General features: G+C 38.0%; 4 protein-coding genes across 5 annotated transcripts in view; 1 reads left to right on the top strand and 3 right to left on the bottom strand.

The window, feature by feature from the left end:
* Positions 1–9,514, bottom strand: part of LOC139981213 (uncharacterized) — a 52,530-nt gene extending 43,016 nt beyond the window's left edge. The window contains exons 1-3 of the mRNA XM_071993431.1: positions 9,400–9,514; positions 7,280–7,431; positions 6,423–6,510 (exon numbers count right to left, since the gene is read on the bottom strand). Of these exons, the coding sequence (XP_071849532.1) occupies positions 6,423–6,510; positions 7,280–7,405 (214 nt within the window). The 5' untranslated portion in view covers positions 7,406–7,431; positions 9,400–9,514. The remainder of the gene's footprint in view (positions 1–6,422; positions 6,511–7,279; positions 7,432–9,399) is intronic.
* Positions 3,661–5,955, bottom strand: LOC139981216 (peroxisomal sarcosine oxidase-like). Its single transcript, XM_071993434.1, has 3 exons — positions 5,738–5,955; positions 4,851–5,033; positions 3,661–3,813 (listed from the first exon to the last, which is right to left on the bottom strand). Exons 1-3 carry the CDS (start codon positions 5,942–5,944, stop codon positions 3,676–3,678), a joined length of 528 nt encoding a protein of 175 aa, XP_071849535.1. The 5' UTR covers positions 5,945–5,955; the 3' UTR covers positions 3,661–3,675.
* Positions 9,515–12,461: 2,947 nt separating the features above from the next.
* On the top strand, positions 12,462–20,459 carry LOC139981207 (coiled-coil domain-containing protein 63-like). Its single transcript, XM_071993416.1, has 10 exons — positions 12,462–12,565; positions 13,644–13,829; positions 14,994–15,183; positions 15,784–15,906; positions 16,531–16,712; positions 17,061–17,251; positions 17,679–17,974; positions 18,550–18,801; positions 19,273–19,403; positions 20,130–20,459. Exons 2-10 carry the CDS (start codon positions 13,663–13,665, stop codon positions 20,311–20,313), a joined length of 1,716 nt encoding a protein of 571 aa, XP_071849517.1. The 5' UTR covers positions 12,462–12,565; positions 13,644–13,662; the 3' UTR covers positions 20,314–20,459.
* Positions 20,460–20,578: 119 nt separating this feature from the next.
* The window catches only part of LOC139981219 (peroxisomal sarcosine oxidase-like), a 33,270-nt gene continuing 28,267 nt past the window's right edge, over positions 20,579–25,581 (bottom strand). Inside the window, exons 4-5 of one of the 2 annotated variants that reach the window (XM_071993438.1) lie at positions 24,567–24,642; positions 20,579–23,721 (exon numbers count right to left, since the gene is read on the bottom strand). In XM_071993438.1, the coding sequence (XP_071849539.1) occupies positions 23,665–23,721; positions 24,567–24,642 (133 nt within the window). In that variant the 3' untranslated portion in view covers positions 20,579–23,664. The remainder of the gene's footprint in view (positions 23,722–24,566; positions 24,643–25,581) is intronic. The other variant, XM_071993439.1, reaches the window with a different exon arrangement.

The raw sequence follows: 25,581 nt of genomic DNA, 5'->3' as shown, positions 1-25,581 counted from the left end.
TGGTTTCAGATGTAGTTTGATCTCCTGATTCCAAAAAACAATACGACAAGTCTGTACAACCATCCTAACTCTGACCGAAAAACTTTGACCCTATATAACTTCGCACATAAAGGTCACACGGGGTCAACCTATTGACATTTATGATCAGAAGGTACCTTTGACATCTAAAATAACATCAAAACTTTAAAAATCCCCCAAAACACGTAAAGGTCACCAGAGGTCAAATTGAGGTCAAGGGTCACCCAGATGCGGGTCGACAATTGGAATACATTGAAGCAAATCCCAACCCTAACGGACATTTTGTCCTCAAGTTATCACAAAAATAGTTGTTTTTTAACATTAATTGACCTTTGGTGACCTTGGATCACATGACCGTAAAGTTTCAAAATATTCCCCTTACCAGTTCACAACTTGTTCCAAAATATCAACCATGTCGCACATTGGCACTGGGAGTTATTGCAGTTTTAATATTTTGGGTTTTTGGCCTCTAACTGACCTTTGGTGACCTTCACAGGCACCAAAAACAATAGTGCACACCTTCTCACTATGGCGGATCTATACATCAAGTTTGAGTTAAATCCAACTTTCCCTTGTTGAGTTACAGTGTACCCAAGCAAGTGTCACAGATGCTCACACATACACACACACGCACACACACACGCCAACTTGACTACATAGGTTCCTTTTGCTAAAGCAAGGAACCAAAAACGCACATTGAATAAGCCGCTTCGCTAGCAATTGTTAACTCTATAGCTACTATATAGAATGACACAGCAAAATGATGATTTTATCTATGTTTATCTCTTGATTCAAGAAAGACAAACATGACATATTCGTCATTTGATTGTCCTTAAGTACGCCATAGTGGGATTGGTACGTACATAGTTTATTAACAATCAGGCGCGTAGCCAGGGAGGGCGAAACTGTAGATTCGGCATTGCAAACTATATAAGTGTAGCGCCACCATTTTGGCGCGAAGCATACAAGAAAATTTTGGCTGAAAATGCCTCCCAGATCGCTGGAAAAGGCACTTCCCAGGCCTTGTAAGTTGCATCTTAGCATTTTCTCTTTGAAAATACTAGCGATATCATAAAAACATTAAAAAAATGCTGAAGGGGGGCGGCGGCTGCCCCCTTCGCCCCCCCCCCCACTTGGCTACGCGCCTGTTAACAATTGTGAACTAGACTAGAATGACACAATAAAACTTGAGGTTTTTCCTCTTTCTCTCTAATATATTAGATGATTTAATTAAGATAACGTAATCCCTGTACTAAAATTATATGTAATTATATAATGTCAAAATTATTTTGCTCTTCATATCTAACGTTATTCACCCGACCTTCGTGTTTACTAGATATTATAAAAACAAAAATTCATATGAAGCATAACTTTCTGCGAGCTGTTCTAAAATATGTAAACATGATGAAGTTATTATCGTGACCAATTGCGATTGAAATTCTGTCATGTACCGTGACTGTGCATATAAAACATATATCTAGCTTATATATAGCTGCAAGCAAAACAAAAAGCATTTTCAAACGTTTTGCATTGTGTTAACAAGGAGAACAGACTTTGAATCAAACACCAAATCAAATGTTCCTGACTACAAGATTAAGGAAATTGTATAAAAAGTTAGTAAAGTTAGAAGATTCGCCAACATCTCCTCTCTATATTAGTTTCATAAACAGACACTTTTGAGCTGTGTATAGCAAGGGCGTAGGAACCGGGGGGCTGGGGGGGGCGCCAGCCCCCCAGTGAAAAATGTAGAGGGGCGGAAGTATCATTCCGCCCCCCCCCCCCGCTTCGAAAAGTCAGAAAACCCCTTTTTCATTTCCAAATGAGAAAAAAAAATCTCATTTGGAGCACCAAATTGCATCTAAGGCCAGGTGAAAATACAAAATTAAGTTTACAAAACGGAGTGGGTGTTGAAGTGTGCTATATTGCACCAAATTGCATCTGAGGCCACCTGGAAATGCAAAAAATTCCAAAGGGAGGGGGTGTCCCCCTCCCCTTAGACCCCTCCCCCAGGCCGACCATCGATCTTCAGCCCCCCCCCCCCACTCAAAAGTACCTTCCTACGCCACTGGTGTATAGGTAGAATGAATGGACAGGTTGCACGGGTAACGTATCATATATATTTGCTTCGTGTTAAAGTACACAAATACAACTGTTTTCGATATATTGATACATCTATATATCGATATGGTATGCGATATTTCCTTCCTTTTTGTATAATTTTGCTCCCACGGTGTATAGGCAGTGAAACATGAAGTACTCACAGAATACATACACTTCTCAATGATAGCAGGGTCTGGATAACATCCGCATTCGGGGAATCGTCTCTTCATGTAATTCAACAAAAATTGAACATCTTTAGTCTCATCTGCGATGAAGCTGTCTCTTTGATCTGGATCGACCCCCGTACCATGGTGAACACTGATCTGCATAAAATTGAGTAGAGAACAAAGTATACAAAATAGGGAAAAATATACAAATTAACGTACAAAGCCACCCCCCCCCCTCATCTGTATAGGTAAGTGTATAAATAATGAGTTTGTATAAAAGTACTGCAGATGTTTCAAACTGCGACGATCTTTCTTAAGTGCAGCACATAGCTTATTTTGGTAGGAAAAGATGGAGCTGTATGGACGTAAATTTTCCATCAAGGAACCCAAATAAAACTGAGCACAAAAATCTCACATCCTGTTGCAATTGTTATATAGTAACCTTCTAAAACATTCTAAAGACTATACTGACACTTATTAAAAAGTTATACAGCCGATTCACAGGCAAATCATTCCATTTATTTATTTTTGAGTCAATTTTAAAGCATATTTCTTCACAATGCAAAATAAAACAAACACGCAGCGTATGGAACAATATATACTGGTGACTAAATAAGCTTGGAATCCAGTGATGAAATTTAGCTGAAGTTAGTCTAATGGTCTGATGTGCGGATAGTTGACGGCTTGTCATACGGTCATCCAAAAAAGGTGTAGTCTTTCCGTGCAAACTTCTATCAGAATTTAGAAACAGCAATACTTTTGGTAATTAAAAGGGTACAAAACCTCATGATCATCGTTATTGCTCTATGTAAAAGAGATAACTGTCCCATTCATAACTTTCCCAAGCATGTAAGAAATATCTTATTCCCTTTGGAAGATATCACAGGTTTAATTTTCCTGCACACAAGGCCGACGACTTGATCAAGTCTAAACATGACGTCATCGAGCAACCTGTACTTCATTTTATTTATTTAAATTGTTCTTGATTTTGTTTCAGCGTCAACACTGTAAGCATTCTTCTTCTATACCCTCGAAAACATAAAAATAAAGAGAATTAAAAAATTCAGATCTTCGCGGCATTATGACAACACATATTTACCAAGAAAAAAATGGCCGCTTACAGACATGACTTTTAAAACCATATATGGGTATCTCCCAAACGGAGCAACATTTTTCTTAGCTATTTGTGAGAGCTGCTCATCATAAATATTCTGCCATATAGCCCATACGCTAAACATGATGGTTTGTGGCTTATTTAAGTGTGTATATTAAAAGGCCCGGGAAAGTTATTTGACATATGTGACAATTCCCCTTCTCCTTTCTTGTTCTGACATTATTTTCTCACTTTAGCATTTTGCAAAATTCCTTACCTTTCTCAGTCCGTTATATTCTATACTCGGGAATCCGAAAACATAAACTGGTTCTGTAAAACATCTGGTTTATCAATGCCGAAATCACGGAAAGTTGGATATTTCTTATACTGGCCTGGTATTTTCTCTGTCCAATAACACAGAGTGATTTTTACAACCTGAACACATTCCGAAGCGAAAGAAAGAAAAATACATGAAAACCTTTGGATATTTCAATGTTAAACTAAGTAATACAATTATATGTAATCTTTTACATATAAATAGCTCCTTTCGAAAGTTCATGTTAATATTCTTGGGAACATTATGCGAATGGAATTTCAATAATTTAAGAAGTTTTCAGAGCTTTTTTCGTCAAAACGTCAAATGTTAAGGAAGCAAACAAATAAAACAAACTAGAATGTGCATGCTTGACCCTTATCAAAATAAGAATAATGCGAAAAGTGGTTCAGTTTGACAACAAGCAACCATTCACCACTACTTTTGTAACATGTACGAGACACATGCAGAGACACATTTGCTTAACTATAGGGTTTCAAGGACCCCGGTTCACAAGTGAAAGCTGGGGACCTTCATCCTTATTGAATCTAAACAGCATGAAGTTGTCACAAAGCTATTAATATAAAAGCTACAAATTTCTGTCTGGCTATCTCACCAGACTGGCAGAAGTGGATCCGATGAGTCCAAATGTTGAAATTAAACCATTGGGACCCCTGGACGTGTGGACCCCTGGACTTGTGGACCCCTGGACGTTTGGACCCCTGATTCAATGAACCGTCTGAACATCCCCATTGCTACACCTCTGTGCACACATTAACGTGTTCCATGTTTTGACTTGGAAAGAATATTGCTTTTTGTCAATGATCTCTCTGAATTGTGTTTCAATGATATCTTTGGACCCCAAAAGTTATTTAGCTTGTCAAAATTGTTGTTTTGATCTTGAATTTACTATTTGTTCAAACTTTGAAAAGAACCAACCTTGTGAAAAGAAGCACATAACTCCATTGTAGTAATCACAGTAACAGCAGTGATCAGTATAAGTTACGAGATATGGAAAAGTAAACAAATGGCCAATTATGACTTTGTCTATGATCATACTGGTAAGTATATATCCCATCATCAAGTAACTATACATGCATTTGTTTTATGTACATATTACAGATAGCGCAAGTTACAAACTGAATACAGATTTAATTACCCGTATGGGAAGATTCAAACCCAGTGGTTTCATGAGTTTACATATCCATGGACCAGGAGTAATGATTAGAGATTTGGTCTTGTAAGTTCCCTTCTCAGTTGTTACAGTTACAACTGATCCAGGCAAGATATTTTCTACCTTCTCCGAGTCATTTATTTGTCCACCAAACTTCTTGATCTGCATCTATATAGAGGGTAGCACATAATTTATATGCTTTGTTGATAACAATAGCACAGTGCAATCAGCCAGAGGCTAACAGTTATTTAAATCGAAGCACTTAAATGTTATTATAACAAGATGAAAACCAGAATGGCATAGAGTTTATATCATTCAATCTCAACCAGTGACATTATGTTATGAAAAATTTTAAACAATTCTCGGAGATGAAAGCCCTCTAACATATATATCATATCAACCGTTAATTGTTTCTTGTACCGTTACGTAATGTGTACTTATTGCATAATTCATGTGGTTTTGCATTCATGTGGTATTGCATAGGAAATGCTATTCAAAATGGTCAAAATCTCAATAAAAAGGTAAAGAAGAAGTATATAGTGCGATATATTCATTATTATTGTTTGTTACTTGTATTTATGGTATTACTGGAATATCGCATATTGTGTGGGGAAGTTGTAGAATAAATTACACTGTTTCAAAATAGTAACCCCCCCAAAAAAAAGTAGATTACATCGTTTCCTGTGATTATTTAACGTGGGGATCGGCACCAGCACAAACCAATATATATATAGCAATTCTTGTAAACAAATACATTGCAATTGCCAATCATTTTTTATGATAACAAAATTCTGAGTTGCTGCCAACTTGCAGATGCAATCCCTAAATTATTCGGTAAAGAACAATTAATATGTAAATGAGTTTCAGTATACCCTTAGACATTCCAGAGCTTTGTCAGCTCTTAGAAATCCAGCATTTGTCTCCAAAAGTGCTTTATGATTTCTGGGTATCTTCACGAGGCCTGGATATCTGTCTTGGACCACCTCCGGACTCAAGATCTCACACTCCACCCCTAAAGCCTTATTGTTTGCTTTCATTGCCTCCAGCTCCTTAAATGGCGGTTTGTCGATGACTTTCATTCCTGTTTGTTTATAAATGAAAAGAGAATTAGAATATCAAATGTTTAACAATTGTTTCTTGACGGGTGTTCTGCAAATTTGCGATTAAAGGAATGTCAAGTGACATTTGGTTTCCTTTCATTACCATATACCACTAACATATATGCATCAATTTATCAATTTCCACCAATGATCGAAGATTCACGTCTTTCTCTGCACGTGTATGAGACGGAAACATATAAAGTATATATCTTGTCATACAAGAAACAACGTGTACATGCTTCTCCCTTTCTAATTTAAAGTAGAAAGACAAACCCAAGAAAAAAACTGTTGAATCAAGTTTAGAAACTCACCTATAAAGGTTTGTGTTTATTTCCCTTTCTAGTTGCTTCCAGTGTTCTAATGCTTCAAATGCTTAAAAGTTGTCCATTTGATATCTCAAAAAAATACTGTCTTTTTTTATTTTAATATCCAACTTGAAAGCAGTCGTAGCACTAACTCGGAAATTTCTTGTGGACTCTACGTGATGGAGTACTTTTGGAAGACGTAGGCCGCTGATAGTCTTGACTGGTAGAGATGTGAGATGGCTGAAGAAAGCAAGGAAATAATTAGAATTACTCAAACGAGAAAAAGGAAAGCTGCAGGATGGTAGTAATTGAAAGATAATAGAATTAGTAGTATTTTAAGCCTTTGTGCAAGAAGAAAAAAATACACCTCCCAAAGCAATAGGCCTATGATCTTTACCAAAGACAAATGTTTTGCAGAGAATGTAACTTAATTCATGTAAAATAAGGCACCATGCTATGCTCAACTAGTTTGAGTGGAATACAGTTTTAAGTTGAGAGTATTTCTTCTGCACTTGCAATTTAACTAAACATAAAATAGTAACATTGGTCACAAATTGTATGGTCAATTCTTCTCTCCAGGTTACATTAGGTCAGGTGCATATCCCAGGGGTGGATTGGAGGGGAGGGTGAACGGGAGGTGTACACCCTTATATTCAACCTCACACAAAAGTATGTGGTCTAAAGATTCCTCAGAATGCACCATTGATGTCTACAATTTTAATTTGTTTGAATTGGGAGGATACTCTAAGACCAATCCACAAATTGCAATTGCAATAGTCAGCTATAACAGACATGAATTTAGTCCTACCTTATGAAATCTAGGATTACCTATAAAACATGTTCGCCAAAGCACCCAACTAGTTCGAGTGGAATGCAGTTTTGAAGTACTTCTTTGCACTTGCAAAATTATATTGGTCAGAAAATGTATGGTCAATTCTTCTCCCCAGTTTGCCAGGTTATTGATTTTATTAGATTCCCTTATAAAATCTAAAAAGGAGTAATCAATCACCTTTAATTTTCGTCTCCTCGTCAGATTTCTCTCGGTGGACTGATTTTGCTGAGATGACGAGGTGTGGCTCAGGTCAGAGGCAGATCTCTCACACTGAATACTGGAATCTTGAGTAGTCGTCATCATCTTAGCTTACATGATTGATTATTATACTGATGAGAAGATAGAAAAGCTTCACGTAGGTTGCTTGATTGGTTGAATACACATCCTGACCCTGCAAATACCGTTGCGTGAAAATACCGCACGGTATTTCTTGTTCAGAAATATTATCCTTAAATGGGAAACACTGGGAAATATTCAACAACTGCAAAGCTTAAATTTTGTCAACTTGTTTATTCATTCAAAAAGTGTTATAATGATGTCAGCAACTTATATAACCACAGAACCCAGCAAATGACACCACAAAAAAGAGAGGTAATATAGCTTGTAGGTCTTATGTATAATCCAGTTAAAAAAAATACTGAGCATGACATGTTTCGATTAAAATTTGACAATCTTCCCTCCAACTTGTTTGTACAAAACTAGAATTACCCTAGTCAATGCTGTAGATTATGCAACATGGAACATGGATTGTTCACAGTCTGGAAAGATATGTTGCAGTACTAAAAAAAGTACTAGAGGCAAGTTTAGTACCAGACAATGTCCATTGCTCCTCTCAAAATTCTGCAGCACATTACCACTTTTGTAGCTTTTTGCAGACCATGTTCTGTAGTTTAGTTTGTATTGTCCCAAAGTTGGAGATCTTGCTCAGGTGCAGAGCAGAGCAGGCTGGTAGGAACTTTTATTATAATAAGATGAATAATTAGATGAACCTCATCAGTCACTATTTCATGCAAATCACTGTAATTCCTCACTAGTTGTTTTTCACATGATTTTGTGTTCACCAATATTACCTGGTACAGTAGTAAGTTAGTAACTGTAATGTCCAAAATAGTACAAAGTGGCTATTCTTACGACTAGTCGTAACAATAATTCCCTTTTGCGCATGCGCAGTTGCTATTTTTACGACTAGGAGTACTATTTTTACGACCAGGAGAAACAATAATTTCCCGTTAGGGTTAGGTTTAGGGTTGGATTGAGGGTTAGAGTTAGGGTTACCCCTACGACATGCGCAGTTGCTTTATTAACTTTGAATTCGCATGAATTCGCCGGTGTTGTAAGAATCAAAATAGTATTCCAGAATATTTCCCACCCGGCTGGGAAATATGAATACTTCTTGGAAATATCCAACCCTGCCAAGGGGAATCTAGATTTGTAGTGTGAATGCTCAGGGCTCACACTACCCAAGATCTGGCACCTGTCTTAAGGCCATAAATAGCTAATTGATTTTAGGAACAAATATTTTGACCTTTTGGGGGGCGTTCATAATGTTCTTTCCTTCGATGTTGCTCCACCACCCGTTCTCAGATATGGTTGCATCTGGGGTCAGCTCTATTACCACCCTGGGGAAAAGAATACCTTCCCATGCATTCTCAAATGGGGCCCCAGACCAGTCAGATTCTTATTAACTTGCAATTAACGAACTGACAAATATTAAAATGTTGATCATGTATGTAGCTAGGGACCAAATAAGAATGAAATTCATACATAAGCTAGTCATACGTATTGCAGTTGATAATGAAATCTTGTTTCGCAGATTGGGCAGACTAACACTAATCTGGCAGTATAGGCCTAGTAATATTGTTATTGGGCTTAATTCTAGCAAAGACATACAATGTGACCTGTGATACTGTACCAAGGCCTACGTTTACTTGCGAGTATGTTCTGGTCTAAGTTACTAAGTCTGTTACTTGTTAGGCTAACAAATGAGAGTCCTCCACTAGCCTACAGTACAGTAGGTCCGAGCCTAGCTCAGACCATAGAAAGTTACATTCAACTTAACATTAACAGTAAGGACTAAAGCCTAAGGGGTTAGTCTATGAATGATCTGGCAGACTTGTTGTAGGGCTGATCGCGCATGATTAATCAATTGTTTTCGATTAATATTACTGAACCTTGTTGTTAGGCCTATCGTCTGTGTTACTGCTAGTACAACATTTGATTGAAAAAAATGAAAAAAAGTTATTGCAAGTGAAACCATTATCCATTACACAAATCAGGTATTATCAAAGATTATTTACCTTCCGAAGGTGTATTCATTGTCTTTGGTATTATCTACAGTGCTTTTGCACGTAAAATCGATCGCGCATAAATGAAACAGAATAGGAAAGCTTAGCGCTTCAGCGGCTATATTGTGTACACCATGTGACTTCAGTCGCCGTGCAACCATGCGCTATGGCAAGCCATTGTGGACAACTTTAAAGCAGTGGCGGCGGAACCGGGGGGCTTGGGGGGGCTCAGCCCCCCAATGAAAAATTCGAGGGGGCAAATGCATGATAAGCCCCCCCAATATTTACCAAGGCTCCGAAACGTGCATCTGCCCATTTTTCAATGCATACTTGTCGATCTGTCCGATGCACACGTAAACTATATAGGTGTAATAATTTTAGTAAATGCTGGGGGACCCTCGGCCCGTCCCCTGGCTATAGACCACATTGTCACTCCAACCGCGTCTTCTTGTAATAAGCTAAACGCTACACTCATCAAAATTTGCGTTCACACTATGAGTACACGCAAGGCGTGGAACATGGCTTTATGTTTAAACGCAATCAATTATTAAACGAACAAAAACACAATATTAGCATTTCACCTATACTGTATAGGGTACATGCATTCATGACATGATGGCAGTGCTAGGTCATAGAAATTTGTTGGCAACTGCACTTGGTTTTGGAATTACCCATTTGTTGACATTAAGAAATGCTTTCTGTTTTTTCTTATGACATTTATTTAATTCAGGGGCGTCGGAGCCGGTACGGGCAGGTCCGGTGAACGCCGGACCAATATTCATGACGCCAAAAAAAAAAAAAAAGTAGGACTAAAAATTGGAAAAAAAAATCTCGGAGGTAAATGTTTCAATAATTTTCAATAATGATGACGGCAAGTAGGCTAAGTGTGACTACTCTGGCATGACAGGGGTCTTGTTTTCAAGCTCGGGAAGTGCCATTTCCTGCAATCTGTCAGGCATATTTTCAAAATTTTCTCCATTACGCTACGCGCCAACCATGGTGGCGCGTAGCGTTGTTTGACCTACCAAACTTCCCTCCGATAATTATGATAGTTGGCCACACTCTGAGCCGCCGTACCAATCAAAAATAGCTTCCGACGCCCTTGTCATTATTGCATTTAATTGCAAGTAGTAATTTACTACACTCAAAAACGTCTTTGCCAGTACACGTTGAGTAATAGCTACTCTCTTAAAACACCATCGAATATACAAATTACAATGTTTTTACAGATTTTTACGTGCAATCTGAGAAATTGCAGGCTTGAGACCCATGTTTTAGGGCTAGGTATTCGCAGCATAAAACACTCGGGAAGTGCCGTTTCCGGCCATCTGGGGGGTTTGAAAAACCCCAAATTACAAGACAAAATATGTGACAAGCGTTGCAGACTTATTTGTAAAAAGAGGTCATTTTACGACCAAGGCAGGTCGATTACGTAATCTCAAGAAACTTTTTCATGATACACCAGACCTTTAAAGCAGGCGCGGCGGAACGGAAAAATTATTGGGGGGGCTAATATGTGGAGACTATCTAAGCGGAGCGCCACCATCGGTTGGCGCGGAGCGTACAAGAAAATTTGGGGTTTTTCAAACCCCCCAGATGGCCGGAAACGGCACTTCCCGAGTGTTTTATGCTGCGAATACCTAGCCCTAAAACATGGGTCTCAAGCCTGCAATTTCTCAGATTGCACGTAAAAATCTGTAAAAACATTGTAATTTGTATATTCGATGGTGTTTTAAGAGAGTAGCTATTACTCAACGTGTACTGGCAAAGACGTTTTTGAGTGTAGTAAATTACTACTTGCAATTAAATGCAATAATGACAAGGGCGTCGGAAGCTATTTTTGATTGGTACGGCGGCTCAGAGTGTGGCCAACTATCATAATTATCGGAGGGAAGTTTGGTAGGTCAAACAACGCTACGCGCCACCATGGTTGGCGCGTAGCGTAATGGAGAAAATTTTGAAAATATGCCTGACAGATTGCAGGAAATGGCACTTCCCGAGCTTGAAAACAAGACCCCTGTCATGCCAGAGTAGTCACACTTAGCCTACTTGCCGTCATCATTATTGAAAATTATTGAAACATTTACCTCCGAGATTTTTTTTTCCAATTTTTAGTCCTACTTTTTTTTTTTTTTTGGCGTCATGAATATTGGTCCGGCGTTCACCGGACCTGCCCGTACCGGCTCCGACGCCCCTGAATTAAATAAATGTCATAAGAAAAAACAGAAAGCATTTCTTAATGTCAACAAATGGGTAATTCCAAAACCAAGTGCAGTTGCCAACAAATTTCTATGACCTAGCACTGCCATCATGTCATGAATGCATGTACCCTATACAGTATAGGTGAAATGCTAATATTGTGTTTTTGTTCGTTTAATAATTGATTGCGTTTAAACATAAAGCCATGTTCCACGCCTTGCGTGTACTCATAGTGTGAACGCAAATTTTGATGAGTGTAGCGTTTAGCTTATTACAAGAAGACGCGGTTGGAGTGACAATGTGGTCTATAGCCAGGGGACGGGCCGAGGGTCCCCCAGCATTTACTAAAATTATTACACCTATATAGTTTACGTGTGCATCGGACAGATCGACAAGTATGCATTGAAAAATGGGCAGATGCACGTTTCGGAGCCTTGGTAAATATTGGGGGGGCTTATCATGCATTTGCCCCCTCGAATTTTTCATTGGGGGGCTGAGCCCCCCCAAGCCCCCCCGGTTCCGCCGCCACTGTGCTAAACCAATTGGAAGGCCCGTGACTACCTTGCTTGGAAAAATAAAGTCGCAATTCAAGGACATTAATATTAACAGTTTCGAGGAAGCAATAAACCTTGCGCAAGATCGTAAAACGTGGCGGAGGTTAATCACTGAGCATGTCGAATAGACGAGACTCAACTTACTACTACTACGTTACCGTTGTGGTTACCATCCTAGCAACGCACATTTATAGAATGATAACACGGGTTCGCAGCTTAAATGCGCGAACGCAAGTTTACGCATGTGTAAATCAAGGCGCCCAACTCTGGTGCTATGATTGGTCAATATGTGCGCATTACAGTACTATGAGGTAATGATCATTGTTTGTCGATATTGTAACAGCTATAACAGTGTATTGTCATGTATGTTGTAAACATTACACACGCTGGGCTCCTTTCTAAGTAATCGCACGTGTTGAAGATCAGTAAGTATATCTCTATACAATTCGCTTTGTGTTTGCATACTAATGTATATAGTAGATTACTAATAACATATACCCTCTCCCGTCACACAAATACATGATTCCAGCAGTAAAATTTTTTTTGTTTTTGCTACAACCCATTTAGAATATACGTTACATTTCAACACATAGGACTATAGAAGCGCTTTCATTGAAGACTAACCCACGTTATCTGTTTTGCATATATTAAGATGCAGACTGTATATTATCGTTTGCATTATATTTAAACCTTTATACTGGCCTATTATAGGTATCCTGTATTGGCCCCAAGTATGCTAGATGTTCAAATATGGTCACCTTTGGTCAAAATACTTAAACTGTTTTTATTACCACCTTCGAGAAAAGTTTCCTCTCTGGGACATTCAGTCATTTTGTGTATTCCTAAAAAATGTCTGAGAACAATTTGGAGAGAAAGAACTCCAGGGAAGTAATTTTTGAAAACTTCTAGCAATTATGCGTGCTATATAATTTGGGGCCTATATTGACTACCTTTAATTCTGGCGCGATGTATCTTACCCGTGTACCTTCCATATATGTGATCACATGAATGCTATGAATGAATGGTATGTGGGAGGGCGTTGTGGTCAACTTGGTTATGCAGTGGACTTGTGATCAAAGGACTACAGGTTCGAGTTCTGGCAAATTCATTGCGTCGTGTCCTTGGGCAAGGCAATTTATCCCCATTGCCTCTCTTCACCCAGGTGTATAAATGGGGACTTGCGAAGTAACTTGTAAATATAGTTGCGTGCGCCGGTTTGTGGCTGCACCCTATTGGAGGTGCCCGGGGGACACGTGGTTGTGATGCACTGTGGTGCCCCAGGAGTGATTCGATTGAATTGTGCACTCTTTGGTGTGTAGGTGTGACAAGTTACCAATGACCAAGGTTAAGTTGTAAAAGTCGTATGAGAGGGCCTTGGCCTTGAACAAGACTGTTAACCTGAGCCGGGAGTGTCAAGTTGACAGATATGGCGCGTTATAAGTGGCCGAAAATTACATTAAATTAAATTTGATAATTTTCTCTCTGTATTTACCTAAATATTAGTTCGATAGTGAAACCCAAGATGAAGTACGGAGCAAGAAAACGATCAGAGTCAGCCTGTAGTGATGCAGATGTCGACTATGCTCAAGCGGAGAGTGAACTCGCTAAATTACACCGACAGTACCGCATACTGGAATGCCATCGCAAAGCATACCTCGAGGAGTCAAGGAACATCATGAGAAAGCAACGGTATCATTTAAAATTATATCCCTTAATTCGATTTGCCTTGTTTGAAAAAGAAAATCATACTTCATGTATTCTTATGAATATGTTACTAAAATTTTGCAGATATTCATTCGAGCCGGATCCTGCATGGTGGTCCGCCTTCCACTTTTTGAATTTTTGTTAATTAAAAAGTGTGCGATAATATAACCAGAACATATACTTTGATAATAAAAAACGATCCATGTGGATATAGATGTATTACGTTTTACCGATTTTTCCTTCTGCATCGCTATTTCGTGGACTAATTTTGATATCTATCCTGAGTTTTACTTGCCTCCCTCCCTCCATTCCCACCACTATAATTAATGCAATAGATATGAGAAGCTGCTTGAAGGTCCTTTAAGTTGTAAAGTTAAAAACAAATGATATTATTTTAGCTTCATCTATACTTGTATTCAAGGGCGGCGGAACCGGGGGGGGCACAGGGGGCACGTGCCCCCCCACTTTTCCTCAGGTTAAAAATGTGCCCTTTTTCTACATAAAAATTGAGGTGTCTCAAGTTAGCAAGAGGCCAGGGAACCAGAATGAACACTCGGGAAGGGCCGTTTCCGGCCATCTGAGGGGTTTGTAAAACCAAAAATTTTCTTGTACGCTCCGCGCCAACCGATGGTGGCGCTCCGCTCAGATAGTCGTGCATACAACTTTGCAAATCCTGGCTACGCCCCTGACTTTTAATGAATTTCTGTGGGTCAAACTCAAAACTATTTCGAATGAAAATAATTTGTTAAGATATTAACAAGAAATAAACTCTAATTCGGAAGATTCCTACATTAGCAACTAGCATGATTTCACCTCATTTTGTCTAAAAAAAAAACTTGTTCCTTGTTTCCCAATTTGCACATTGGATATTGCAGTGCTAGTATGCATATTTTCCTTGGGGGGGGGGGGGGGTGGGGGCGGGACGTTGATGGAGTGATGTGTATACGCAAATAAGTTAATACAATAAGAGTTATAAAGGGTACTAAATATAAGGCTGCATCAGTCCAATCGAATTTCTTCAAAGTGCCCTTTGATGTCGGTGCCCCCCCCCCAGATTAAAAGTGCTTCCGCCGCCCTTGCTTGTATTTTCCTCGTCTGATGCAATGATTTGCAAATCTTGTAAAATATTTAACTTTTACTATAATTCAGATCTCATATTGACATACTGGAGAAGGACAATGCAGAAGTAGACATCGATTTAAATCTCGCTCGTAGCCATAGCAACGATAAACATGACAAACAGAGATCTTTATTGTTGAGGAAATTTGTCGTGGAAAGTAAAGAAATGAACGAATTGATCGACGAGGAAAGAAAGAAGATTGATGATCTGAACCGAAGGGTAACTAAATATATGTTTGTTTGATATGGCAGGAAGGGGGCGTGGGGGGGTGGCCTTGTACCTTTCAATCCATCTGCTTTACCCCTCCCTTTGATGCGCTTCGTATACTTTCCCTTCCATTCTTCCTCCGCTCAGAGTTACCCCATCAAGAGAGAAACATTTTCTAAACACTTGGCCTATAGTCTTGCCTACAGCTGGATGGGGTCATGGGAGGAGGGAAGGGGGGTGGGGGGTAGTCCTTGCTGATACGAGTACTGTAACATTTAAATAAACGTTGAAGCTAAACAGTTGCTATAACCTATATTAGCATGCATAATGAAGTATATTGTGGAACGTTCCTAAAATATAAGTATAAAGTATAGGTTTAATCATACCTAGCATTTGAGACTAACATTTTGCATAGTAATTCAAGGGTAAATGTGGTTGGTATTATTTCACTATTTGTCATGGTTGCGCTGTAAGGGCTATACCACGTGTTCGTCCTTCTCTGTGAGAGTAGTATTGAAACTCTATACTGCTTTAGTACTGTTTTAGTACTGTTTTAGTACTGTTTTAGTAGTAATTAGTACTTTACGGTAGTTTTCTCTATTTTCCTTAAAGGTTGTTGGGATGGAAGAAGAGATTCAAGCCAGATACCGAGACCTCGGAGGATGTCAGATCGATACCATCAGACACAAGTCAACGCAGAAACACAACCGAGTCATGGAAAACAGACTTCATAAGGTAAAAGTCCTAACAGACTAATATGGTAAGGTAGGGCTACATATCGACGAATGAACTAGTCCACTGATTGCAACAGTAAAACTGCAAACAAAAATTAATTCAATCTGAACTAAGGATACCTGTAAAGTTTAATTGTTATTAAATTGTTGTGACATGTGTCTTGATTTCTATAAAAGGCCTTTTTTTCTTTATCTCGTTTCATTTCCCTCTGCATAGGCCCATTTGTAAAGTGACGCAAACAGAACGAGGGTTTGTTAAGCACAGTACTAACCTATGTTTTACAAGCCTGTCATTAAGTTTTCTCAGGGGAAGGGTTAACTTACCCAAGGTGTCAGTGCGGTATTTGCTATTGAGTTTGTAGGTGTTGATGGGTAGCACAGTGCCTCAAATGTGTAGGGTACATCCAATAAAGTTCATGTACATGTCAACATGGACCTATAAATATATGTCCAAATATTGGCTTCACTTTGAATGAAGAGGCCGGTCATTCCCAGTGAACCCCTCCCCCGTACTCAGCAACCCTGTTCACCACGACCTTTGGTTAAGTTCATAGACATGTGTCAGTGTATGTGAAGTATCCTAGTATATATGTCAAACTGAACTGTGACCTTTTCTATTAAACAGGCTACTGTTATCTTCAATACAACATTGACCACAAACGCAGAACTCAGGGATCAGATTGAACACCTTCGACGAGAGAGGGCGCTATACGACTGCCTCTATCGAAAGCTGACAAAAGAACAGGATGAGGTCAAGAGAGAAATGTGCGATGTTATTGAAGAGTCAACTTTTGCATACGACTCAAGGTTAGTCACTATCAACAACATGATGCCAATTAAATCCCCGTGCCCCTCCCCCGCCCCGTGCAGACTTACACACCCTCCCCCCCCCCACATCTGAATCATCATTATATGTACAAAAATCTCAGAGTGTATTGTTCCCCTCCTTAAAGTTTTGGTTCCCCTCCTCATAATGTTGATGGCCCATTCACTCAGAATCCTTCGTTATGCGCATGGTTACATGTTTCTTATTTTGTTTCTATGACATAGTTTTCAGGGAGTTGCTCATTGGTTGTCTTCTATTGATAATTGTTTTACTTTTACAATTTATACAATTTTTTTTTTATTTCTTGTCGTTTTGCAAACAAACCTTAGGGATGAAGCCCACTCGAAGATGACCGCTCTGAGAGACAGGAGTGAGAAGGACCAAACCAATTACAATCTGGAAGTGAAAGAGCTGAAGCGAATCATCGACCACGAGCAAAATTTGAAGGAATTTATGAATGTCAAAGCTCAAGAGAGAACAGAACAGAAGGCAATCGAGGCAGCGAAAAGAAAGAAAAGGGGTACTTGGTTATTTTGCTCGGGGATTTCCTACGAAAGAAATAACATCACAAATATTGAGTAAATTGCCACAGTTGTATTGCTAGCAGTAAGAATCATTCAGAAATTGGTTACAGTAGATTGCATTGTTGCATTTTGTTTTCTTTAATTATTCGACAATACGATGTGGATTAAATATTACTCTACTTTATCATATTACATTTTCATATCTAGTTTCATCATATCAGTGTCATTTGTTCATAATTTAGAAAGTGAATTTTCAAATTATTATTAAACCATTTTTTGCTTGTCACAGATATTTGCTATTTGTTCGAGACGCGACGGTAGGTGGTGAAGGGGGGGGGGGGGGGATTGAGAAGGTATTTTAGGCAATTGAGTAACCTTTCGAAAACTCAATAACCAACTGCCTTTTCCTTTTATACAATCCAGCCGAGGAACTCGCGATCGCCCATCCACCATCTTATTCCGAAGAAATGGAACAGTTTGAGGCAGCAATGGGAAGAATCATTGAAATCGAAAAACAATCCGATTTGGATATCCTGGTTCGAAAGTTTATTCAAAAGGAGGACGCTAACTTCGCTCTGTTTAATTATGTCAACGAATTAAACAATGACATCGAGTGTTTTCAGAGAGACATCAAAGGATTGAGCGAAGATATGCTGGTCTTCAAGGAACAGGGATTGGTTGTCAGTGATCAGAGGAGGAAGATTATGAAAGATCTAGAGGTAGGCCGTTAAACCGCTCATTTCAAGGAAAATGACAACATTAATTTTTTTGTGGTTTTGCTGAACGATTTTGAGAAAACAAAACGTAAGCAGAGAAGGGACATGAATGAAAGTGACTGGACAGCATTATCTAGTATTGAAGGAACAATTATAGGTCAGCACCTCGGATGTCAATGTCGCCCCTCCCCAAATATCGTTTACATTGCAGTACCTTGCAATTGTTTCAATGTCGATGGATGTTGAAATTCCTGTTTTTATGAGAAGGGGGGGGGGGGGAAGATGGGAGGGCCAGGAGGAAGGGGTGCCGTGAACTTTAAGTATAGGGTCTTAAAAGGCTGAATAAAACAATGTGTTTCCAATAACCGACGGAAGATCCGACGTTATACTCGTTTGAACATAATATACACATATACATACACATAGCCTATACTGAAAAAAAAATATAACTTAGACTGATCGAATACGGAAAGGTTCATATATCCGCATTCATGCTATAGAACGCATAACTGTGCCGTATAGGTATAATATTCATTTTTCCAATTTGTAACATGTTTCGTCATTGATTCTGTTTTCAGGGTAAGTGTAGTATTCTGACCAAAGAACTATCTACCAACGAGAATGCCATGAGAAAGACAAACAAAAGATTAGACTTGGTCAAGTCTAGCGTCATCGGCATATGTCGACGTATTGGATGTGATGATAGCAGTATTTTGGAAAAACTTGGCTGCTCGGATGGCATCACCAACGACAACGCTCTATCATACCTTGGCCTTATTGAACAACTTGCCAACGAGTTTCTGTTAATTAAGAAATATCAAAAAGCGAAAGTAAGTAATGTTATTGTTAAGTCTTTTGTATGATAACACTATATATTTGATGTGATAACATAGGCACAGGACTTAGTGCAAGCTCTCAGAAGATTGCCGGATTTTCAATTCCCCCAATGTATCCCAGTATCTCCTCTTCCCATCGACACCAGTCCATATCAATACTATCTAAAACTGTCATGTGTACACGTTTCTTTATTAACTTAAGTACCCGACTCCAACCTCATCCACCCCACCCCCTCTCCCCCCCCCCAAAAAAACGCCTTCCACCCACATCTGGAGCTGCAACTCCGCTTTCCGTTCCTTGCGATCGTTTGGAAAAGAAAAGAAGACATTTGTTACATAATCTCTTCCTAAAGTGACTTCTTTATCCTTATCACTATACTTTGCAATGTCAAACTTGTACGTTAAGAAAGGATACAAAATATCTCATTTGAGTATATCTTGCTAAGCACTTTCTTTCTATTTCAGGAGGCATCCGGGAAAGGTGACCCAAGTCAGCAAGCACAAAACGCCAAACAAGCTGCCAGTATTACAGCGGCCCGTTTACGACCCGTCAGTGTTGCTAGCGTCCACATCTTACCTCCAACCATTGAGCAAGTGTAAGTAATTGCAGTCACAATTGTCTTTTTCAAAGATCAACTGAGAAAGACTACACGGTTTCATTGAAGTTGTTGTAACTTCTTGAATTAACCTGCATAGAAGATTTCCAGGAGGTTTACGCAGCTGAAAAACCTCGCCATCAATTTGTTTTGGCATGTAGTTATTGATACAAGAGTATGGGCTTTAGGAATGACAATGCAGTAAATTCTCGTAAAGGCATATTGTTAAACACATTGACACTAATTTACGTTGATTTTTACTTTGGCAGCATTTTTACCCGATAAAAATGTCTTTTTTTCTAGTAATTGGCTAAACACGACGCAGGAATACGTCTTAGAGCCGGATTGCTTATGCGCATTTCAATACCTTTTGCGCAACAAAAGGAAACTTAGAGTCACTTCGTACGCATTGGTGTATGTGCCCAAAATTCTGATTTCGCACAATATGTATAACCATCCTCTATAGTTACCTACTTCTACAGTAGTCTACTGTATACGTTATGTGAAAAAAGGGCGAAAGATCATACCTGGCTAGCCTGCACCAAAATGGTTGGAGTTAAGTCCAGGTTTACCCATCGGATACCCACGTACACCAATCGGTTACCCACGTAAAACTCTTTGCGTATATGAACGATTCTACATTCTTTTTATTGATTCATTTTTATTATATTATTGAATCAAATGTTTAGTTTTCTCTTATTTTTTTTTATCTTTTTGGTACAACAGGGAACAGGAAGAATCCGACTCTGATTCTGAGACATCCAGTATTGACGAAACCCAACCTCTACCTCCGGAATTACTTCGATCACGTGCTGCTAAAATGGTCCAACGAAAAGAGCGAAAGAGAGATAAAGTATCGAGTAAAACACCCGCTCCTAATGAAGGACAAAACAAAGTAGAAAAACAATAAATTACCGCACTAATTGATTTTAGTTTGTTCGATGCAATATTAAATATAAAGTTATAGATGGCATAGAGTTTCATAATATACATGATATTAGACAAAATAGAAACGTAGAATGAGATTGTTTCATTATTATAATAACAAGAGTAAATAAATATGGTAAAACTTATACCACGTGCTCTTTTCGACTGTTTTGTTGTCTAAAACCTTGGATCAGTTGACGTATCGCCCACCGTTGCAACTGTGGTATTCAGCGAAGTGCGCACAAAGGAGGGGTGGGGGGGGGTGGGGGAGACACACCAATTTTGTTTTTATCATCCTTAAGCCTCTTCTGACCCATCCACCAAGGTTCATGCTCCAACCGAAATCAGTTGGGGTAGAATTTTCCACACCACATCTTACCTCTCCTCCTCTTAAACATCCTGATGGAAAAGAAAACTTAACCCGAGGGAATTTGGTAAGACGCGAACAAGCTGGCAATATACACCAATCATTCCTCGGAGGACTGGCTGGGCCACCGATGTAACAAACTGTATAGCACGTTAACGTTGGTCGCACACATACCAGCAGCTACTTCAATTTTAAGTTTTGAATTGATTCCGAAACACCTCTTGGTTTTGGTTATGTCTTCCTGTATATTTTATGGTCATAGGCCTAGAGTGGTGTTAAAATAATAACCAACTAATTAACAAATACACATAAAAAAGGATATAGTATAATATAAAAAACAAAAAACACTGCATACATAGCTGCAACATATATCGTCAATAACGGCAATAATCAGGATGCGATTGATTGGCGTAATATAGTATATTATGTGAATGGTGTGTGTTAGCGATTATCCAGATTCAGTGAAATTAATTCAGCTTTAAGTTCTTTTTTTTTTTGTAGTTTAATATATCGACATTGTAAATCTGAAGATAAATTAGATTACTTGCTATTGTCATCCAAGTACTTTCGAACGAGTACGGTCGATGACTGGGTTGTGTGTGGGTAATTCTCTATCAAACAAATTATCAAAGCTATGCATAAACTTGCATCTAAATCGATTTCAGAAATCTGATAAAATTACTTGTTAGTCACACTTTTAAGATCGATGTGATCACAGATTCGAGACTTAATAAATTAATTGCATCTTGAAGTCGTTTGCATATAAGGGTGAGGTGTTGACTTGGTGGTAGGTGCATGGGCGTGAATCACTGAGGTTTGTTGCAATTATCTCTCAAGTTTCCAAATCATTATGACAATATTGAAAACGTAGGGTTATTAGTGCAGGAAATAAAGACACTAAAATCACGTGACTCCTCAACCAGGGAGAACTATGCTAAAAGGAAGCTTACATGTTTGATATGCAATGTTTATATAGTATGCAGTTATCATTTATTTCAACATTTACTTAATGGAATGATTATCAGCTTTATGAGAAGATTTGTATAAATGTTGTGGCACCATATGAAGAGAACATTAAAAGGCGAAAAAGTTTTAAAACTCTTCAAATTGTAATTTACAGGTTGATGTATACTAACATAAGACATGGCATCACTTGAAGGATTCAATTGGTGAAAACATTTCCTTAATTTGATAAATTGCAAAATAAATCTTACCTGGAGCAGCACTCGTTATATGCGGTGATGAATACAAATATAGTTTTATTAATATTTTATATATTTTAATATAATTTTCCTTACCTGAAGTAACATTTATATCTTTAAATTGGTAACTTATTTCACCATTTTGTTATCATAAATGAATCACACATACACGAACATGAACTCTATAGAGAAACCAACTGAAATATTAAATGATATTCAACATATGTGCATGTATGAAAAGGTTGGTATTATGTATATAATTAAAGTTATCAATTTATTTGTATATACTTCAAAGAACTTATTTCAGTATCTTCTCATCTCATATACCGTATTTCTTTACATGGAATATTTAACTGAAAACGTACATCACCTGCAATATAATACATTACTTATGTAAGTTAAAAGTCACATAACTTTATCCTTAACTGTTTTCATGAATTGCTTCTTTTCAGAACTTATGTTGAAACATATATGTGCATATGTCTGATCACAATATAGTCTTATTGTAAAGGCTAACCTTTTCTAGTTGAATAATATAAAATGTATTAGAACTCATTTCAGTATTTTGTTCATCTCCTATACTAATTAACATATTAATATACCTTCTTCACTCGAGTCGTCGTTAACTCCCTAAATGTTTTTCATAACTTGAATACTTTCAGAACTGAATCACATATACACAAATGAACTTGATAGAAAACGCCCTTCAAGAAATTTTAATATATTGGAAATTTTACGGTTGAAATTAAGTCAAGATCATTTAAAGGTTTGTCGTGAAACATTAGAAAATCAAAATGAAAACGTTTCCGTTCTTCAAATTACCATCATCTTTCAAGTTGCTGCACCTTGGAATTAAACGCTTGACTTCAGTTAATTAATTGTAATATATTGAGGGTATTAAATTTGTCATTCGTTTAAGATTTACTAATCAAACTATCATCGCATCAAAGTCAACCGTTTTTTTTAAAGTTGATATATTTTGTATAATGTACATTCCAGTTTCAGTAAAAAGTGCGGGTAACATTTCAATACAAATCTACTTCGATATGGAATCAATGCAATGTCAACGAAACAAACTCTTTTTTAAATCGCACGTATAAACGTGTATCACTCACCCTGAATGCAAATGAAGTGGTTTTGTCTGATTGTCTCATAATTAAGACTATCATGTATCCAGAATACATTATTTAACAACCAAGGTGTACATATACTAAGGATCACTGATCAATCTGTTATTAAAAAGGTATCCAGCATAATATAAGAAGCTCGTATTGAAGAAACAAAAACACATTCCTACTGTTCGCACTTCCACCTATATGGGGAACGTTGCTTTGCTAGATCAGCTTCACAGCTCTGGAACAGTCTCCCCTTACATCTGAAAACAATCCAGCATCTGTCGACTTTCCAGAAAGAACTCAAGACGTTCTTATTCAAGTATGCGTATCCATTTGTTTAATAAATGTTGTGTCCATTTTGGGTACTTTGCTCCTGCAGCGCTACTGAGCAGTTGTTTTGGATAAAAGCGCTTTACAAGTTCTTCTTCTTCTTCTTCTTCTTCTTCTTCTTATTATTATTTTTATTACATGAAAGTAAAGTCTGCCATGGCCCATGATGTCATCAAACCCAGGTGGTCATCTTTTCTAATCTCATTACCACCTTTAGTAATGATTGATGATTCGTACAGGTTCTTCTCAATATTTGGAAGCAATTACAGTTGGGAATCTCTTCATGCTTAAGGATGAAACATCATACGAGACCTTCTCTCCTAGAGCCATCTCTCCGAGGACTCTCCCAGTAACTGGAGCCATTTTGAATCCGTGACCTATCAGGTCATGTTAAAAAACAACAAAACAATGAGAATATTAGATAATAACTTACATCCTTGATATGATCTTTTAATTATTTACCATATGCTCCTGTTAGCATTGTGATATAAGTGTGAAATTATTAAATACTAAATATTGTTTCATCAAACCGGAATGAAACAACAGAGGCAAACCAAATGGCAAACTTTATGAACAAACGAAGCATTACGAATTTCATGTAAGATGAATGACTTTAATTGTATTGATATGATACTTAACTTATTAACCATCACAACTTTTTGGGGCATTTATGAATATAAAATGCATATATAAAAATGTATAGCATATTGAGTAGTCTTCAGCATTAACGAAGTAAAAGTCAACATATTTTCCTGCAAGAAAAATTTAATTTTTTGTGTTCTTGATTAAATGGGTTTAATTTATTTATTCGAGGAAAATTTATTATATAATTAATTATTTAAGTCAAATGTACAAATATTTATCATATCATCATACATCATAACGAAGGATAGCATAACATACACACATCAAACAAAATAGGAAGAAATCAAATTTGAAAGTTGTTCTAGACAGCAATTGTAGAAAAAAATATGATAGTAATGTCTTAGACGTTCATAATGCAATAACCACTTTAATTATCGATGGGTACTATATTGCCAGCTCTCGAATTAGAATTAGTGGGCTTGAGATATGGAACAGGGCTCTGAAATGGCTGCTGATATCTCATTCGTCTATAACTTGTAACGTATAGCTGAGTTCATGCAAACGAGATAATATCTTGGACATAATGGTTTATCATAGTTGAAATATCGATATTGATATAGGAGAGAAAAACTCTTACCAGAGAAACCACAACCATAGACAATGTTGGGATGGCCAGGCAAAGTGTCAATGATAAAATCTTCGTCAGGTGTGAACTGAAAACAGTCGGAAATGACTCAAATGAAAGTTCACCCCACATCAGAAATGTGAGGAAGTGTCGGGGTGTGAGTTTGTTTTTCTATCTGACCGAGGACTTGAACAAAAGAATTCCAGGTCCTCGGTTGTGATTTCTAAAGAATCACCACGTCCTCGGAAGAATTCTATTGTATGGGGTATTGTTAAGGTTAGGGTACGTGGATTTGAACAATGGAAAATACAATGGGGTCCTCGGTCTGAATGTAATACAAACATGTGTGTGTGCGGGCGTGTGTGTGTTAGCTTGCGTGTGTCCCCCAAATTTGTGTCGAAACAACTCCTAAACGGCCGGACCGAATTTCTTCAAACTTGGTTGGAAGGTACTCCAGGGTAAACCCTTGTGTCTCGCAGACCACCGGAACCAAAGGTCAGAGGTCAAAGTTATTTAATTGTTCCCCTATAACTCCAAGGGGAAACATGGAATTGAAATGAAAGATGAACGATAGTGATATTTCACCATCGACGAAAAAATACGATTTTATTCAAGAGTATTCTAGTTGGTTTCCATTTTACACATGTGAAAATTCAAGTCAATCCGATGTTGGGAAAGGCTAAAAAAAAAAATTCCTAAGCTCGTTGATTTTTTAAACAAAAATTGGGCGTTTCGCGAAAAGCGATATGATGATCACGTGATCTACAGTGACATGTGACGTCATTATGATGATAACAACGTGAGCTCGGCGTAGTGTACTTCAGCAGTGTGCACTTAGTGTGTAAGTTTAGTTGCAACCTACTCTATATTGGACTCAACAAAAAACGTAAACCACTAGCAAAATCCAAGAAATTGCTTTGTAGGGGGATGGAACAGAACGAATGTGGACTCTACACTAAGTTTTTTCAATTTTCCAAGCGGAAAAAGTAGGTGAGAGATATCGGAAACTCTGGATACGATTTGTGAG

This window comes from Apostichopus japonicus, chromosome 15 (assembly GCF_037975245.1).
Source record: "Apostichopus japonicus isolate 1M-3 chromosome 15, ASM3797524v1, whole genome shotgun sequence".
Lineage (NCBI taxonomy): Eukaryota > Metazoa > Echinodermata > Holothuroidea > Aspidochirotida > Stichopodidae > Apostichopus > Apostichopus japonicus.
This window is presented reverse-complemented; position numbering and strand designations above follow the sequence as displayed.

Excerpts from the sequence above, each read along its gene's own strand:
- LOC139981216 (XM_071993434.1), bottom strand. The coding sequence starts at position 5,944 with ATGAAAGTCATCGACAAACCGCCATTTAAGGAGCTGGAGGCAATGAAA. Across the intron at positions 5,034-5,737 it reads AAGCTCTGGAATGTCTAAGG|ATGCAGATCAAGAAGTTTGG; the intron begins GTATACTGAAAC and ends CCCTCTATATAG. Across the intron at positions 3,814-4,850 it reads GTTTGAATCTTCCCATACGG|GTTGTAAAAATCACTCTGTG; the intron begins GTAATTAAATCT and ends GAATGTGTTCAG.
- LOC139981207 (XM_071993416.1), top strand. The coding sequence starts at position 13,663 with ATGAAGTACGGAGCAAGAAAACGATCAGAGTCAGCCTGTAGTGATGCA. Across the intron at positions 13,830-14,993 it reads AACATCATGAGAAAGCAACG|ATCTCATATTGACATACTGG; the intron begins GTATCATTTAAA and ends ACTATAATTCAG. Across the intron at positions 19,404-20,129 it reads CCTCCAACCATTGAGCAAGT|GGAACAGGAAGAATCCGACT; the intron begins GTAAGTAATTGC and ends TTGGTACAACAG.